Below are 19,045 nucleotides of genomic sequence, written 5' to 3' on the forward strand. Positions count from 1 at the left end.
AGTAATGCTGTATGTTGACCACATTTAGGGAAAAATTGGAAACTGAGTGTAATAGAAGAACCTCTCAGATAGAAGCCCAGTTTCAGGCTGACTGTCAGAAAGTCACTGAGAGTTGTGAAAATGCTCTGCGAAGTCTGGAGGGGCATTACCGCCAAGAGCTGAAGGAGCTCCTGGAACAGCAACGCGAGGAGAGGTCCCAGTGGGAGTTTGAGAAGGACGAGCTCACCCAGGAGTGTGCAGAAGCCCAGGAGCGGCTTAAGGACACTCTCCAAAGAGAGAAAGAAGCTTCTCTGGTCCTGACCCAAGAGAGAGAGATGCTGGAGAAAACATACAAAGAACATCTGAATAGCATGGTTGTTGAGAGAGAGCAGCTACTCAGAGATCTGGAAGATCTAAGAAATGTGTCTGAAAGTCAGCAAAGCCTACTGTCCAACCAGATACTTGAGCTGAAGAGCAGTCATGAAAGAGAGCTGAAGGTCCGGGAGCAGGTCCTGTGCCAGGCAGGCGCCTCGGAGCAGCTGGTCAGCCAAAGGCTTGAAAGGCTAGAAATGGAGCGTGACCAGGAGAGGCAAGAAATGATGTCCAAGCTTCTGGCCATGGAGAGTGTCCACAAAGCGACCTGTGAGAAAGCTGATCGAGAGAGGGCCGAGATGAGCACAGAAATCTCCAGGCTCCAGAATAAAATTAAAGAAATGCAGCAGGTGGCATCTCCTCCCTCCAGGCTTCAGAATGGCTGCCAGGCAATGGGAGGGGTGGAGGCGGCAGGAAGTGGAGCCCTGTCCCTGCTCCAGCAAGGAGAGCAGCTGTTGGAGGAGAATGGAGATGTCCTCTTAAGCCTGCAGAGAGCTCATGAACGAGCAGTGAAAGAAAATGTGAAAATGGCTACTGAAATTTCTAGGTTGCAACAGAGGCTGCAAAAATTAGAGCCAGAGTCAGTAATGGCTTCTTGTGTAGATGAGCCAACTACTGGATTTTTGGGAAATTCTGTGGAACAAACAGAACCATTTCTACTGCAAAACCGAATGAAGCAAGTAGAAAGTGGAACCATGCAGAGTGTCCTAAGTGACCTGCAAGGTGATGAGGTCCGGGATCTGGAAAGTACAGGGACGAGCTCTGGTCAGAAACAAGAGGTCAGAATAGAGGAGTCTGAAGCATCAATAGAGAGTTTTTCTGAGCTTGAAAATAGTGAGGAGACCAGGACTGAGACCTGGGACCTGAAGAATCAGATTGGCCAGCTTCAGGAACAACTAATGATCTTACGTGCAGATTGTGAGCGAGCTTCCGAAAAGAAGCAGGACCTACTTTTTGATGTTTCTGTGCTAAAGAAGAAATTAAAGGTGCTTGAGAGAATCCCTGAAGCTTCTCCCAAGTATAAACTGTTGTATGAAGATGCTAGTAGAGAAAATGAGTCTCTTCAGGAAGAGCTGAGAGTGATGGAGACACGCTATGATGAGGCTCTAGAAAATAACCAGGAACTCACTTCAGAAATGTTCCGATTACAGGATGAGTTAAAGAAGGTTGAAGAAGTGACTGAAACATTCCTTAGCCTGGAAAAGAGTTACAATGAAGTCAAAAGAGAAAACGAGGAACTGCATATTCTGGTTCTGAAACTTCAAGGCAAGATTGAGAAACTGCAAGAAAGAGCAGTGCTGCAGTGTGATTGCTTCTCCTTATGGGAAGCCCATTTAGATAACCTGGACATCGAACCTGATGAGCAGGTGCTTGAGCTAAATAGGACACTGGGAGAGCACGCACCGAAGGTTATGAAAGTACATCGTATTATAGAAGAACGTTATCAAGAAAACCAGTACGTTGAGCAGGAGAATACACAGCTCCTAGAAAAAGTAAAAGCACACAAAATTGCCTGGCTCCATGGAACACTCCGGACACATCGAGAAAAGCCTGTAGTAGAGGACCAAGTTATCCTCGAGGAAAATGCTGCTCTCTTAGGCCTTCAAGACGAATATTTTCAGCGCCAGGCCACAATTGCAGAGTTAGAACTGGAGAAAAAAAAGCTGCAGGAGCTGACTAGAAAGTTGAGGGAAAGAGTCACTACTTTAGTTAAGCAAAAAGACATGCCTTCTCAAGGAGAAAAGGAGGAAGAGCTGAAGGCAATGATGCATGACCTGCAAATCACGTGCAGTGAGATGCAGCAAAAAGTTGAGCTTCTGAGGTAATGTATGTACCTTCTAAACCTCACGGAATCCCACAGAGCACCTCACCAAATCTAACTTCCACTGCTTGCTGTGCCTAGAGACACTAACCTGGTAGTCTTCGAGAAGAGAGCAGTACTTTAGACTTCCTCCTGCTTCTGTGTCATATTAACAAATAGAATAACCCTGCCTAGGAGGCATTCCCTTCCTCTCTAGGAAATAAATGTCATTCATTTGGGGTGTGAAAGTTCATAATGGAGAGTGTTTGTTGTTTAACCGTGTGCACCGTCAATGTGTGTCAAGTCTTTAACTCTTTTCTGGCACTTCATTTGGATGGATAGGTGGTTTTTTGTTTTTTGGGTTTTTTTTGGCTAAATGTTGGTTATTTTCCTCATTTCGATAAAACCAGTTACATAAGAATGAATGCCTTTTGTGTATTATTAACTCATTTGATAGATAAGAACTCTCTTATACTAATATAGGAAAAATGTTGTGTTTTGTGGCGTTTAGTTTTTTACTTACATCACTTGAAGTACATGCTGACATTCTGTAAATAATGGAAATTTATCTTAGGACATGTAATTTTATTGAAGAGCTATCAGATTCTAACAAATGTGCTTAAAGAACAAAGACAAAAATGAAACTAATTTGAACCACTGCTCACTTGATTTATAATATATGATTGCAATAGTATTTTAACAAATTTCAGTTAAAAAAAAACTTGTAAAATATTACATCATGTCTGAAATATCTTAATGGTGTGAAAAAAAAAACCCAAAAAATTCTGGGTGAAGTTTTTCCTCTTATTCAGACCCTTTTTAGTTCTAAAAATCATAATGAGGTGGAAAAAAAATCACAAAGTAGACATTAGTGTACACGTCACTGTGGCCCCTTCATTTATGTAGTGAATTTTCTTTCTTTAGGTACCCTGGGGCTTAAAACTAAAGCTAATGCAGCTTAGTAAAATGGCTTTTGTCTTTTAGGAGTAGACAGGACTTGAGACTGAAATAAATGAAGTTATTTGCTCAAAGCCGTATGCTTGCCTCGGGGAAAGGCAGCCAGGCTGGGCATTGAGTCTCCATTTCTGTCTCCATACTCCAGTGTTTAAGCCACACCTACCTAATGTCTTTTAGTGAATTTCTCACTTCCCAAAAGAAATGAGTCAATATGTCATAGCTTGATTTCCAAGTACCAAGAGACTACTAATTTAGATTTTTCATTTTAACTGGCATGGAATGCTTGTTTAATTGGAAGTTACTAGAAAGTATTTTCCAAAGATGCCAGATGACTGCCGTGTCTAACTTTTTTTTTTTAATCTCTGTACTTCAGATATGAATCTGAGAAGCTTCAAGAGGAAAATTCTATTTTGAGAAATGAAATTACTACTTTAAATGAAGAAGATAGCATTTCAAACCTGAAATTAGGGAAATTAAGTGGATCTCAGGAAGAAATGTGGTAAGACGTATACTTTAAATGTTCTTAAGGCATTTTTGCAAGGACTATAAAACTATTTTACTTCAACTTTTAAAGCCTGACTCTTAAGTTACATTTTCATTCTCTGTTTAGGCAAAAAATAGAAACTGTAAAACAGGAAAAAGCTGCAGTTCAGAAGATGGTTGAAAATTTAAAGAAACAGGTAAGAAGAGAATATTTCCCAACTTTTCCTGATTCTAAAATTTTCTCTTTTTTTATTTGAAATGTATAAATTTATAGCACATACTACTGGAGATGTAGCTAATAATGGTAAGTTTGTAAATCTTACCATCTGAGTTTCAAATAGAAACTCACCTCAAGCTAATTCTAAACTATATTTCTGGTTTTTGTGAATATAATAATGCATATATTATTTTTAGACTCTGAATGCTTAAAACAAGCTTTATAATTGGTGGGAGTAGAGAAATGTTACCTCTAAAACCAAATACTAGCTCTGTCCTTCCTGTGGTTTTGATTAATGTTTGCTCCTTCCTCGTTCCTCACCATGATTGAAAGCACAAAGTTAAGAACATAATTTTATAGATGTAGAACACTGGTTAATTGGTATATATTTTCACAGGTTTATGACTTATTTAGATAGCTTGTGCCATTCAATGCCCAATTTGCATAATCTCACAATATGCAGTTGTGCGGGGGAAGGCCATTAGAGAATCTGTCTGAAACAGTCAAAAGACAAGGGCATCCTGGGAAAAGAGTATTTTCAGCACTTGAAATAGACAAGATGTTAACATCCAAAACATATTTTGTACTCTTACAAATGGCAAAACTCTGTTGAAAAATGGGTAATTGATATGAATGGTCAAGTCACAGAAAAATAGAAGAGAATACATAAAAAGATGGTTAGTTAGCCTCACTAGTAATTAGGGAAGGGCAAGTTAAATGAGTTTCTTTTTTTCACCTATCAGATTGGCAAAAATTAGATTTATCCATCTAGTACTAGAGAGTGAGGAAATGGATGTACTCAGACATTGCTGATAGGACTGTAAGTTGGTAGCACTGTGAGGAAGCCATTATGGATGTATCGATCAAAACAGTAATGTGTATGCATACCTTCTAACCCAGCTGCCCCAATTCTATAAAAAGGATCCTGAATAGAAAATGCTACTATGTGTAAATGAATTTTCCAAAAGATTGTTTTGTTTCTTTACAATTAAAGGAATGATAACAAACCTATATGTCTATCAGTGTGGGAATGGGTAAATACAGTATGGAATGTCTTGATACACAAACACCCTACAGCCACTTAAAAATACAGCATGTGGTGGTTTCTGAATGCACTGACTTGGAAAGATAAGAGTCTGTAAGATATTGTAAGTGGAAAGAAGAGACTATCCAAACATCAGAAATGATGCAAATTTTTGTTAAAAAAAACTTATGTGTCTATGGGTGTTGTATACGCTTGGAAAACAATCCAGAGGGATACATATCCGGCTGTGCACAGTGGCGACCCCTGTGGACTGGGATTAGACAGAGTGTCTAGCACTTCTTCATATACTTCTGAATCAACTGACTTTGTAATAATGAGTATGTATTATTTCTGTTATTAAATGTGTGTGCGTGTGTGATATAACTTTATCTGCATAGAGAGGGAAAAAACAATTAGTCTCTGAAAATGTTTTTTAGCAGAAACATGGTAACAGTATTTAAAACGTATTTCAATTTTAATTAGATTTCAGAATTAAAAACCAAAAACCAACAGTTGGATTTGGAAAATACAGAGCTTAGCCAACAGAATTCTCAAAATCAGAAAGAACTGCAAGAACTTAATCAACGTCTGGCAGAAATGCTGTGCCAGAAAGATGAAGAGCCAGGTCAGAGTACCTGTGAGGAGTGGGAACAAGAGAAGTCTAATCTGAAAGATGAACTGGAACACTGCAAAGTGCAGGTATGTTCTGCAGCTCCTCTACAGCCTTTTTGGAAGCAATCCTAAGAAAGAAAAGAAATGCTTGCATTAAATTCTTACACATAAAGTCTTAATAATTAAAACAGAGTGGTGCTGGCACATGAATAGACAGATAAGTGGAATAGAGAGTCTAGAATTAGACCCAAATCCAAATGGGAACTCAGTATGTAACAAAGGTAGATACTCAAGTCACTGGGGTAAAGATGGACTTTTTAATAAGTGGTGCCTGGACAACTGGGTAGACATTTAGAAGTAGATAAAATTAGATCCATATCTTGTATCACACATAAGGGTAAACTCTAATTGGATTAGGAGTCTAAACATAAAAGATAAAACTATACAAGTACTTAGAAGAAAATGGGGATATTCATCTTTAGCCTTGGTGTAGAGAAAGGCTGTGTAACTATGACTCATAAACTAGAGGCAAAAAAAAAAAACTGATTAAATTTAAAATTTTTTACATGGCAAAAAAATACCATAAACAAAGTCAAAAGACACCTCACAAACTGGGAGAAAATATTTGCATCATATTCAACAAAAAGTGGGGCCAATATCCCTACTATGTAAAGAACTCTTAAAAATCAAAGGACTTAGGACCCAAATCTGATAGCAAAATGGGAAGAACACATGAACAATTCACACACAAAAAAGAGATAAAAAATGGCCCTCAAAACTATGAAAAAATGTTTAAATTACTCAGAATTAGAGAAATGCAAATAAAACAACACTGCTACATCATTTCTCACCTATGAGATTGGCAACAATTAAAAAATATGACAACGTATTCTGTTGGCAAGGCTTTGGGAAAACAGGCACTTTCATACATTGCTGGTGGGGATAGAAACTGATACTGTCCTTCTGGAAGGAAATTTGGCAATACCTAACAAAATTACATGTATACTTACCTTTTGTCTCAGCAGTCTGACTTCTAGGAATCTACCATAAAGATGCTCCTCCAAAAATATGAAAATTCATATGCACAGTGTTGATTATTCATTGCAGCATTGTGTGTAACTGCAAACTATTGGAAACAGCCTAGATGCTCACACATAGGAGAGTGGTTGGATAAACGTGGTGGGTGTAGCCACACCATGGAGTGGTATTACGCAGCTTTAAAAAAAGAGAAAGAAAGAATGGATGAAAGAGAAAGATCTCTATTGATATGAAATGATTTCCAGGACATACTCTTAAGTGAAAAAAGAAAAGCACAAAAGAGTATCTAAGAGTGGGTAGAGTATGCATACTACATCCAGGTTAAGAAGGGGACATTAGACAGTACACATGTGCTTGTGCAAAAGAAATACATGGATGGTGAACCAGGTAACTAAAGAGATGGTTACCTATAGGGGGAGAATAGGAAGGGGATGAAAGAGAGGAATGGGAATGTGATAGAAGGGATGGGGAGGGAGGGGCACTTCCGAGTATCGTTTCATGTAACTCTGACACTTGGCACCATAGTAATGTTTCATATACTTTTCACCTGCCCCCTCAATAAACACACAATTTAAACCAGTCCAAAAAATAAAAGATGAGGGGGTATGGAAATGGAACACAAACACTAACAAATGAACCTAACTCTATTATAAATGGATAACATAACCACAATGGGGAAGAAAATAAGTAATTTGGAAATTAGTATCTTGACTGTATACTGTAGGGTTAAGACAAAAAGAAGTGCACATAAATACTCTATAATCTAGTTAGTAAATCTGTTTCTCTTGGGCGTGTATGTTAGTAATTCTTGAGCTACTCTGTATATACTCGAATTGAACAAATAAGTAAATATATTGCAGGTAATAAGAACTGAGTTTCTCACTGCTGGAGAAGGAATTTGGAAGTGGGAAAACTGGGAAGGATAAAATGAACCCTCTGATGTTGGATTGGAATTTGAGTATCAACTTGAGTATCAATTAGTATCAGCTTGGGTTTCTTAATACATAGACAGATACATACAATAGAGGTGTAGATGTGTGTATATGGCTGGAGTGCCCAGATTTTGGTTTCTAAACACTATTATCCTATAAGAAGAACCAGGGCTCCTTGGAAAAATGATTGATTCCAAGGTTGGGGCAGGGACAGTTCAAGATGAGCCTGGAACATCTCATGCCAGAAAGAAAAAGGTGCTCAAAGAGACGGGGGATGTCGAAAGGACACAGTGCACAACCCCAAGAAACTCCTAATGGTCAAAGCTTCAATAAGTTGATCAGCAAAGTTAAGTATACCATAACATAAATGTAATTATAAAATAAATTTAGAATAAAATAAATACCTATAGGTCTGTAGTGTTATAAAAAATTGAATAAGTAAAGGGGTGGGGGAAGAAGTACCAGCTCTTCCTTACAGAACTCCAATTAATAAATGTAGAAAGAAAGAAGGAAACAAAGTCTTCATTAGGCAAACACCAGAGTAATGATTGTTGTAAACAAAATCCACTGACAGACACTAAAATGTATAAGCAAAAGCTTAAGGAAAAACAATGTGCGTGGTCTCAAGTATCTCCCCCAAGAGAAAGATAGTAACTTTATGGTGGGAAAATCCGCAAAAATGAACTTAGAAATCATGTTCATGCCATTTTAGTGGAAAGTCTTTTAAAAGGTAGTTTTGGTTAGTTCTAATGAGTATAAGGACAAATGGTCATAAAACAGTATGTCACTGAATTTGCACTCGTGTTTCCTTAATGGTGCCTTTTGTGAACCTATTGAGTTTCCTCGGGCTAAATGAGTATGTGTATTATTTGACTTTTTCATTTTTTTTCTTAGTCCTCCACTTTAGTGTCTTCTCTGGAGGCAGAACTTTCTGAAGTTAAAATACAGACTCATATCGTGGAACAGGAAAACCTCCTTCTCAAAGATGAACTGGAGAAAATAAAACAAGTAAGACCGTGTGCTGCTCAGGCGGGGCGCGGGGGCTAGCAGAACATGTGCCTGCTGGTCCGTCTTTCCTAGCCGCCAAATACCCTTTTTACTGAGTCCTGTTAACTAGCTTACTGCTTAGTAAAGTTGAGGGCTTGCAGTTCAAACCTATTTATCAGGGCTCCGATTGCTGATTCTTTAAATGTTGTTCTAGTTATATAACTTATATATGTTGGAGACTGAAATTCTGTTATTATAAATGAATCACAACCACTTCAGGTTAAGAAATGTATTGTTCTACTTGCTCCTGGCCAGGTGTCAAAGTAATACTAGTTTATCTAAAAACATGTTCTTGCTCATAACTTTAATAGCTATTCACCCAGGTATGTGAGACACAGGTGAAGCTGGTGCCTTTTTCTCATAGTGAATTTGAGGCCTCTACCTTGGGCAGAAGAGTAGATTCTAAAGGATTATCAGGGATGCAGTCTCACCTATGAATTTGGCTTTAAGGAGCATATTTCAAATTTCAAACAAAGATCTACTTTTAAATATAGAAGAGGGTTCACCTTAAAGTTATATTCTGAACATTGTCTAATTTTACTCTTTATTCTGAATTTTTCAATGAGTACAGGACTCTCTGAGTTTGAGCAATCCTGATTTACAACAGGAGAATTTAGTTGTTCCATTTTATTTATGTGCTTCACCAAAGGATTACTTTAATATTATGATACCCTTAGACTGTAAAATTCTCTCATATCTATTCAGCCTATGAGCATAAATGTATCCTTCCCTGAATGCTCAAATACAGAGTGTGCGATGTTTGATCTTTAATTGACTCCTGTAAGTCCGGATTTCCTAATAGGATTATAAGACTCAGGAAATTTGTGTCTCTCATAATGCCTAATAGAGAACTGTTACCTGATAGGTGCTTTTAAGAACCTCTTCAAGTCAGATGCTGCTGTGCAAAGTATATCTTTTCTGCCATAGCAGAAGCTGTCTGTCCACATAAAGATTCCAGAAGTAAAAAGGCCCTTCTATGGTGTATAAGTATTCCAAAGCTGTTATTACCAAATTCATCCTAATTAACTGGGGCGTACTTTTCTCCTTTACCTTTTTCTGTCTGTTGTTTAGTCTTTCAGATGATAATGATGGGTTCCAAATTCATAGCATGGGAAGTGTGTGCTTTGTGATCCTGCCAAGCTATGGGTCAGAAGACAAGGAGCAGAGTTGGGAGTAAAATAGCATAATGAGAACATCATTTGGCATATTTTTATTGCATATTTTTAGAAGCACTGATGTAAATAGTGAGATGGGAAAACAGTGAGCCCTGTTTGCCTCTGGTAGGAAGGTGTTCGTGGCACCTGGACTCTTCTGGATCACAGGAGGAGGATGGTGTCAGCCCACGGTTGCTGCCAGGCAGCTTGGACCTAGCAAACATGTGCTGCTCTGTATGACATAAGGATTCCTTGTTCACAAAACATTTTCCCTTGTACTATCTGTTGCACTGAAGGGAAACACAAATAGCATCAGCAGAAGTCACACGCCAGTCAGTAGACACCCAAAATGGCACCAGGCTTTGTGAGCATCTGGGGATGGGGAGGCGAGGTAGTGAGAAAAGCAGAAGTGTCCTTTATTAAACCAATGCCCAGGTACTTTACATTTTCCTACGTCCCGACTTGGTTAGATTTTTAAGGTATGCTGGATTTGTTGCCAGCTGAAGACAGGATTCAACCCTTCAAGTCTGTTTTGTCATGCTATTCCTAAAGCTAAATGTAAAAGAACTTAAGGTAGAAAGTAGAAAGATGGCCATAAAATCATAATAGTAATAATTAAAGATTTGAAAGCCACATGAAGAAGAGGGAAATTAAAAACATATGAACTATGGGAAAGGGTTAAGATAAGATAACACTCAGCCTCTTTAAAGCAGTGACTGTGGGGAGACGGGGAGTCCTTCCTTACCCCGGGATATTTAGCAATATCTGGGGACATTTTTGGTTTTTACAGCCGGTGTATGGGGAGGGGCAGGCGCTCCTGGAATGTAATAGGTAACGCCAGAGATGCTGTTAACCACCCTACAGCGCACAGGACAACCCCCCTCAACAAAGAATTACCTGGCCCAGAATGTCAGTAGTGCCAAGGCTGATGCTGAAAAGGAACAAGCCTTTGGTTTGTCTTGATTCCATAAACTAGAGAGGAGGAAGCTAGTGTGTCCACACCAGCAACATTTTACTAAACAAGTCAGTTTAGGCATCTTCCAAAGGGAAGGGTACATGGAACAAGCTAAAAATACTGACTGATTTATCTTTAAACTTGCCCTTGTGTTGATACATTGAATTTGGTTGATGCCAATCCTATAGTCTTGGCTGAGATTTTGAAAAAGATTTTTCCTAGGTAAAAAAACATTGAGGAAAATGTTTTGTGCCATATGTACATAAGTTAAACTCATGACAGAATGGCAGTATGTCATTTATTTTACCCTGAAGGTAAAACAGAAAGCTAGGACCATAGATAACAATGTCTCGTTGATTTTATCTGAGCAGACATTTCAGTCAGTTGTAGAATCAAGAGAAACCAGCAGGGAACATTTTGTTAAAGTTAATTATAGTCCCCTAGAGTTTATACGTCCTCTGAAATATCTACAGATAGGGAGATAGCAGCAGCCGTGAAAATGCCCTGTTTATAAATAAATCTTTATAAACACAGCCATGAGATGTGACGGGAGGGCTCGTTTGTTTATCTCTTACAGCTGCACAGATGTCCGGATCTCTCTGACTTCCAGCAGAAGATTTCTAGTGTTCTAAGCTACAATGAAAAACTGCTTGAAGAAAAGGAAGCTCTAAGTGAAGAATTAAATAGCTGTGTTGATAAGGTAGTAAAAATAAGACTTTTTACCGTCATTGTACAATGTGTACCATGATGAGCATTTCCATAATGCACAGTGGCACATGGGCCTGCCATGTTAGCCTAAAAGTCTTCTGGTGCAGCACTGCGGCTGGCATTTTGTGACCTGAGACCATGAGGATTTTAATAAGAGTCTGGATTTGTTGTTTAATATTTATATTATTAAATATAGTAATATAAAGTTTGTCTCACTTTAGTAAGTAACCATGCTACTTAATATACAATGTTATTTAAATATATCACTATTATACCTATATAATGTAAATATTATTGTATTTAATAATCTGAAACCCATTACATTACATAGGCTTTTTTTTTTTTTCTATTATGTGTTCCCTAGCAATTCTAAAAACACTGCTTTTGTTCCACCTGCCTTCATAGGCAGTCCATATTTCCTATTATGGCACACTCTTGAGGTTTCTAACTGCCTTCCAGCCCACCATCTCACCCACAAAACACGAGGCAATGAGAAAGAAAAATGGAAATTCCCAAAGAGAAGAGACTCCTCAAAATTAAAGGTAGAAAAGGGAGTTAAACAACAAGCTTATACTGTGTAGCACAGGGAACTATATTCAATATCTTGTAGTAACTTATGGTGAAAGAGAATATGAAAACGAATATATGTATGTTCCTATTACGACTGAAGCATTATGCTGTACACCAGAAATTGATACAACATTGTAAACTGACTATACTTCAATTTAAAAAATATATATACATATATATATATATATATATATATATATTTAAAAGCAAATTGAAAAGGGAGTTAAGACATCTCTCTTATCTTGCCCTGATCCCCCATGTAAAGAGATGGTACTTGATTTTTTCAGTATAAATGTAGGCATATGAATTGAGACTAGACATGTTTGCAAAAATGCCCTATTAACTCTATTCTTTTCCTGAAACAGTTGGCAAAATCAAGTGTTTTAGAGCACAGAATTGCTACTATGGAGCAGGAACAGAAGTCTTGGGAACACCAAAATGAAAGCTTAAAGTCACAGCTAGTGGCTTCACAGGAAAAAGTATGTCAATAATTCTTGTTTCATCCTCACAGTTAATATTTTCCTAAGTCTTCTAACAGAACCCCAGTGGAAAGAACGTTCCAGGTGAAAGTGTCTGAAGAGGGCTCAGAATGACTCAGTGTAACTCATATTTGACACATGCTTACAGTATAGTGAGATGGCTGAACAACAGTTCCTTCAAAGTTCATTATTATGAAATAATTTTGAGGTTATCTCATCATTATGAGATTACTTACTTACGAAAGCTTAAGAATAGTGTGTAAAAAAAAAAAGAATAGTGTGTAAAAATGAATGCTTGTTTCTAATTTAGAAATAGGATTTATAAAGCAGGTTCACGTCCTTTTATAGTTAAGGAACTCTATCAGCATTCTTTTTACCAACTTATTTTTTTTAACTGAAATATATATGAGATGTTTAGCATGGAGTAGGGTTCTACAAAGATAAGTTTTTATTTTCAACTAAGAGGTCCTTTCTTTATATACCAACACCACAAAAAATTCAGTAAAACCATCTTTTGTGATGCTGGTTGGTACTCACTGGTTTTGAAAGATATTAGTTGGTAATATACCAGATGACTAAATCAGCAATACCTTGTTCTAGACATAGTTCATTGCTGTCCTAAACATAATTAAACATCCTGTAAAGATACATAATATCCTGGGTTTCTACTGAGCTGTGGAAAAGAGCTGGATATAGTAAGTAGAAGAAGAAGGGGCCTTGGAGTTCTCTTGTCTTAGCTCATTTGTATGTGGACGTGCTATAGATGAGACCATGAGGATTTGTGTCACAGTGTAAGATTGTTCTCATGATGCAGGTTCAGAATTTAGAAGACACCCTGCAGAATGTAAACCTGCAAATGTCCCAGATTAAATCTGACCTGCGAGTGACTCAGCAGGAAAAGGAGGCTTTAAAACAAGAAGTGATGTCTTTACGCAAGCAACTCCAGAATGCTGGTGACAAGGTAAGTTCTTCTCTGTTGAGGTATGACTTTATACAGCAAAGTGCACAAATTTTAAGTCTATAACTTGATTAATTTTATACACATATATGTATTCACAAATGTATGATATTTTACCTATATATAGATGTATGTATATTTGTGTTTGTGTAACTAGCTCAAAATATAGAGCATTTCCAGCACCCAGCAGGCTCTCTTGTATCCCTTCCAGTTGATAATCCCAAGGGAACCACTTCTCTACCTTCTGCAACCATAGGTTAGGGATGCTGGTTTCTGAACTTCACATAAATGGATCTATAATGACAAGGTTATTTTTTGTACTGTTCAAGTCAGAAGACCATGACTGAGTTATTTTGTAGTAATAAAACTAAAACATTTTGATGCTGTAGAAAGTGTGTCTCATTTTAATACATCACAATGCTGCTTCATCTGTGTGCAAATTAAGAACAATGTATGGATGTTAGCCTTGGTAGATGTTAAGATTTTGTCCTACATAAAAGGAGGCACTAAATTCAGCTACTTTATTTCTTGGTAATCCTTTTCTTTAACTGTGATTAAAAAACAAAAACATAATAGTTGTTTCCAGATTACTTCTGGGCTGACATTTGTCTCAAAATGATATCGTACATTTTTTTTCTTTTTCATATTTTGGCTTAAAAGTCAAAGCCTTATCTAGTTGTGTTACCTTTAAGAAAAATTTTTAAAGCACTTTTCAGGATCCAAAAAATCACTGTGGTAACTTAAAGCATATTCCTGAGTTCAGACCTTAATTACATGGATGATATGTGCTTTGGATTCTAAAAAAGGATTATGATTGCATGTGTGAAAATGAAAGTAGAGTTCAGCATGTTAAAGCTTCCAAGTTAGCAGTAAACTTCAGAGTTCTCTTTGTACCCTCTGTTAACCAAAAGAGTAGTTATTTGGGTTCAAAGAATAACTTCATAAAAATGAGGTAATTTTTAAGGCCACCAATCTCTGTGCACTTGGGTCCTGTATGGAACTAGGAATTGCCCTGCAGTCATCTGCTGTTAGATTTGATGTTTCTATTTTATCAAAGACTGTTTTAAGCAGAGATTTTCCAAACCTTTTTTAAAAAGTCAAAACCCAAGAATATTGTTTTATTTATATCTAAATATACATGTGCTCATTCTCATTAGAAGACATTCAAAACAGAAATCAGCTTGATTTTAAGGCTTAACTCTGCAATTCTCTCCTAAGATTTGGGCTCCGGAAATAGCCACCTATCCATCAGGATTCCATAACCAACAGCAAATGCTGTCTTGGGACAAGTTAGATCACCTGATGAATGAGGAACAACAGCTGCTTTGGCAAGAGAATGAGAGACTCCAAACAGTGGTCCAGAACACCAAAGCAGAACTCATACACTCCAGGGAGAAGGTAAGTTGAAAAGTTGCACATGGTGGTGTGTGTTTGAAAATGAATGTTTGAGATGATTGCAGTGATTCTGGGGTATGGATTTGAGTATTCTGCTGCAGGAGACTTATTTTCAGAATGTATAATTTATCATTTACTTGCAATATAATTTTATCATATGTCTATATCATGTTTTTCATTTCATATAAGCAGTGGTAAATTTAAATCTGTGCTTTTATGAATGGAAATTATGTTAACCATATATTCCTCATTCAATTAGGCTAGCTGCCAAGACTGGTAGTACAAAAATGGCAAAACTAGACTCAAATCTTATGGGTCTAAGTCCTTGCAAGAGAAAAGGTACCCCTTTTTAAAGACTCAGCATTTCAAGGTTAGAATGGTCCTTGAAGATAATCTTTTCCAATAACTACACTGATATTTAAAGTCTTTACCTCTGCTAAGTAGTCGACCAACTATGTTTAACCTACGCTTAAATACCTCTTTGAACGAGGAACTCTCTTTTTTAAGAGTCACAGATACTCACTTAGAACGCCTACACTGTGCCAGAAACTCTGCTGTCAGTAAAGTTACAGTGTTGAACAAGACTAAACATGGTCGCTGTCCTCATGGAACTTAGTTGATGTAAACGCATTGTTTCAGGTGTGAAGACTCCAATGTCACTGGAACTGTCACCCCCTTCACTCCTAAAAGTTATGCTTATAGCAGAGCAAAGGTGCCTAGGACTATGTCTGTTCTCTTGGTAGCCACATCGCGATTCCCAGTGGTTTGGCTGAGCCAGAAGTCCCCAATTCCCTGTCTGATCCATTCAGTGTTGGGATTTTAGACCCAAGTGGATGAAAGATAGATTTGTCTACAGAGGATCCTTTCAAATCCAAAAAAGTAGGCTTCAGGAATTGGCAGATCTATATACTTCAATTAAAAAATAATAATAAATAATTTTAAAAGTTAAAAAAAAAAGAAAGAATTGGCAGACTTGACTGGAAAAAGTTTTTTTTATAACACAACAAAACACAAGTACTGAATAAAAACTTTCCTTATGTTTGCTTTTTGTTTTTCCTGGCTGGGTGATTATATATTAGCACTTCTTTCTCTTACACTTGTTCTTTTTAGGTCCATCAACTGGAGTCCAACCTTCTTCCTCCTAAGCACCAAAAACATCTGAACTCATCAGGTACTGTGAAGCCCACAGAGCAGGAAAAGTTGAGCTTAAAGAGAGAGTGTGAACAGTTTCAGAAGGAACGATCTCCTACTACTAGGAAGGTGAGTTTTTGCGAGTTTATACCAGTGTCTTTGTTCTGACCATGATGCAACCCTAAGTGTATGTTGCTTCCCCTGCATGCTTCCAAGGAAATGATTACAATGGCATGCTCTGGTTCTTCCTTATATCTATGCTTTTGTAATCTTGTCAAAACAGTATCATAGTTCTTTTTGACTGGGTGATCACTGAAAAGGATTAATTTAAGTTTTCATAAAGAGGATGGTAATCATCTTCATTAATATCATAAGCCTTTACAAGTTAGTAAAATATATATATACCCTCAATATTAGGAATATCTTAATATGGTTTATATTAGTTATCTATTGCTCTGTAACAAACTAAAACAGCAAAAATTTATTGTCTCAGTTTCTGTGGGTCAAGAATTTGGAAGCAGCTTAACTGAGTGGTTCTGGCACAGGGTTTCTCAGGTCTGAGGTTGCAGTCCAGATATTACTCTGGGAGTTCTTGTTTGTTACTTTTCTTTCTTTCTTTTTCTAAACTAAAACTCAAAGTTTTCACCACAGGCATACCTTGGAGATATCGCAGGTTCAGTTCCAGACCACCACAATAAAGTGAGTCACATGACAGTTATATTTCCACTATGCTGTAGTCTATTAAGTGTGTAATAGCATTATGTCTAAAAAAAACAACATAAATAGTTTAAAAAAATGTTTATTGCTGAAAAAATACTAATAACCATCATCTTCAGCAAGCTGTAGTAGTGACATCAAAGATCACAGAACACCATAACAAATATAATAATTAAAAAGTTTGATATATTGCAAGAATTATGAAGTGTGGCACAGAGACACAAAGTGAGCAGATGCTGTTGGAAAAGCGGCACCAGTAGACATGTTCCACACAGGGTTGCCACAAACTTTCAGTTTGTAAAAAAACTCCCTATCTGTGAGGCTCAGTAAAAGCCAAGTGCAATAAAACAAGGTCTGCCTATGTTTCCTTCCTCTTCTGAAAATTATTGTTTGTTTAAAAATCTGGGAAGAATGATGAACAGTCATTTACTTTCATTATAAAAATTTCATAAATTTTTTTTAAGTTTGTGAGAGTTATGACCATTGTCAGTAAAGCCACCTGCCTTAAGGAACCTGTTCTATGTGAGGAGTGGTGATTAAAAAGTAAATCAACTATACTTCAATTTTTTTTTAAATATAAAAAACTAGACTACTTAAATGTAATCAAGGCACTGAATTATACTGTATGCTGTTTTCCCTCGATAAATGAACTCAGTTTTCTTTCATGAGTTGAGATTTCTGACTAGTGTAAATTTGTCAAAATAAAGTAGAGCAACTCAGGTGTTTTTTTTTTTTTCTTAAGGGTTTTTTGTTGTTGTTTTTTTTAACAGGTTAGTCAGATGAATTCCCTTGAACGAGAATTTGAAACAATTCATTTGGAAAATGAAGGTCTGAAAAAGAAACAAGTAAAACTGGATGAGCAGCTAATGGAGGTACGTTTTTTAAGCAAATGGCTCTAGCTATGAAGAATATTTTAATCCATGAATGAGCCATTTGTTGAGATAAACTAGCATAGTGTTAGATTCCTATTATGAAAACAATGAAAATCTAAGTGTACTGCCAAGATGGATTCTTTGGTCTGTCTTACCAAGTTTGACAGATATTTTTGCTAATTACACAGTCATAGGAATACATACTGTTTCACCAAGGAAGGAATAATGTTGATTATCCTAAAATGCAAGGACCTGCACTTCAACAAATTCAAGTGGCAAAGGCTCAGTCCAGTACTGACCAAGAGGCTGAGAGCTCTTGCTCTATTGCTGTGGTTGTAATAGTTTTCCTGATACCTCCCATAATGTCATGTTTTATAGATATGATTGCCCTCTAACAACCTGCTTAGTTAGGAAATGCATGCAGGGAATTAAGAGCATTAGCATTTAGAGGTTTAATTTTCAAGTGTTGCCATTGTTCATAACTACGTTTGTAACTCAGCACCACCTTGTGAGAGGGACATCTGTTAAATATGAAAATGGATTTGTAAAACTTGGCAGCTTGGACACTGAGTTTCCCGTCTAATAGACTGCTTTCTGAATACTGAGTTACAAATATACGATATAAAACAACCTATGTTAAATCCTCCTTATTAAGTAAAAATTTCATTGAGTTACTTGGCTTTGGGTAGGTGAAAATATTAACCCAACGTTTAGTGACCTGTAAAATTTATATAAGGTAGAGAGGCATGGGTAGAAAATGTCTTTTTGTGTTCTTAAAAAGTATTATGTATACAAATATTTTTAAACCAGAATTATAGGAGAGAAATGAGATATTTAAATACTTTCTTTTATGAAGCTGGAAACATGCAAAGGTAAGTTTCAGTAGATGCTTAGTTTTTAAATATGAAATATGGGCAAACACATCACATTGACATTTAAATGTCAATTTTATGTTCTCTGATTATCCGCTAATAGGGAGATTAGTGGAACTATAAAGAATGAAATCCAAACTATTTTTTTCTTTCTCTGACAGCATATAATAAATGTGTTCAAAACCTTGAGCTGCAGGCTGTGTTTAGATGTAGATATGCTTTTCTGATAAAATAATTATATGCTCTAATGAATAAAATATCTGAAGCTAAGTGTGACATGTCTGGTACCAAAGTAACAAGTAGCAGGGTGTACTTAAGCACTGTTAGAGCCTCTCCACGTGCTCTGCCAACAGGCCAGTTCTTCTTCCACCTGCTCTCTGGCCTCAGAAGCCCCCTTCTCTCCAGGTCCTACTCTTACATTATTAGTCATCAAAAACAATTTCCCCTCATGACCTTTCTCCATGATCTAGGAGTAAATACTTACTAATGGATGAGAGAAATTGAGTGTTTTTGGCACTGGAGCTGAATAACTAAAGAAAAAGCATGAATTTTCAATTGGAACACTGAAAAGAACATCTCATACACTATTCTAACGAAACTTTCATCAGGAAATAAGACTGAGCTATTAACTCTGTACAGACATACAAATTCTATTCTTTAGCAGCTTTGTTAAATGTAATTCACATACTACACAGGTCACCCGTTTAAAGTGTCTAATTCAGTGAGTGTGGGTATATAACGTTATCTTTTTAAATTGTGGTAAGTATAAACA

The 19,045-nt window shown here is 36.9% G+C and overlaps 2 protein-coding genes across 15 annotated transcripts in view; one reads left to right on the forward strand and one right to left on the reverse strand.

The window, feature by feature from the left end:
• Window positions 1–19,045, forward strand: part of NIN (ninein) — a 93,397-nt gene that overhangs the window by 62,354 nt on the left and 11,998 nt on the right. For 6 of the 14 annotated variants that reach the window (XM_074365536.1, XM_074365537.1, XM_074365538.1 and 3 more), the window contains 12 exons: window positions 29–2,173; window positions 3,483–3,608; window positions 3,720–3,789; window positions 5,317–5,532; window positions 8,310–8,423; window positions 11,149–11,271; window positions 12,215–12,328; window positions 13,143–13,289; window positions 14,505–14,684; window positions 15,792–15,941; window positions 16,464–16,511; window positions 17,300–17,401. In XM_074365536.1, coding sequence (XP_074221637.1) covers window positions 29–2,173; window positions 3,483–3,608; window positions 3,720–3,789; window positions 5,317–5,532; window positions 8,310–8,423; window positions 11,149–11,271; window positions 12,215–12,328; window positions 13,143–13,289; window positions 14,505–14,684; window positions 15,792–15,941; window positions 16,464–16,511; window positions 17,300–17,401 — 3,535 coding nt within the window. The remainder of the gene's footprint in view (window positions 1–28; window positions 2,174–3,482; window positions 3,609–3,719; window positions 3,790–5,316; window positions 5,533–8,309; window positions 8,424–11,148; window positions 11,272–12,214; window positions 12,329–13,142; window positions 13,290–14,504; window positions 14,685–15,791; window positions 15,942–16,463; window positions 16,512–17,299; window positions 17,402–19,045) is intronic. The other 8 variants (XM_074365539.1, XM_074365535.1, XM_074365541.1 and 5 more) reach the window with 3 other exon arrangements.
• LOC141578028 (uncharacterized) overlaps window positions 5,517–19,045 on the reverse strand; it is a 48,923-nt gene continuing 35,394 nt past the window's right edge. The window contains exon 4 of the mRNA XM_074366580.1: window positions 5,517–5,573. The gene's annotated coding sequence lies outside the window, so the exon portion shown is untranslated. The remainder of the gene's footprint in view (window positions 5,574–19,045) is intronic.

The sequence above is a fragment of the Camelus bactrianus genome, chromosome 6 (genome assembly GCF_048773025.1).
Source record: "Camelus bactrianus isolate YW-2024 breed Bactrian camel chromosome 6, ASM4877302v1, whole genome shotgun sequence".
Taxonomy (NCBI): Eukaryota; Metazoa; Chordata; class Mammalia; order Artiodactyla; family Camelidae; genus Camelus; species Camelus bactrianus.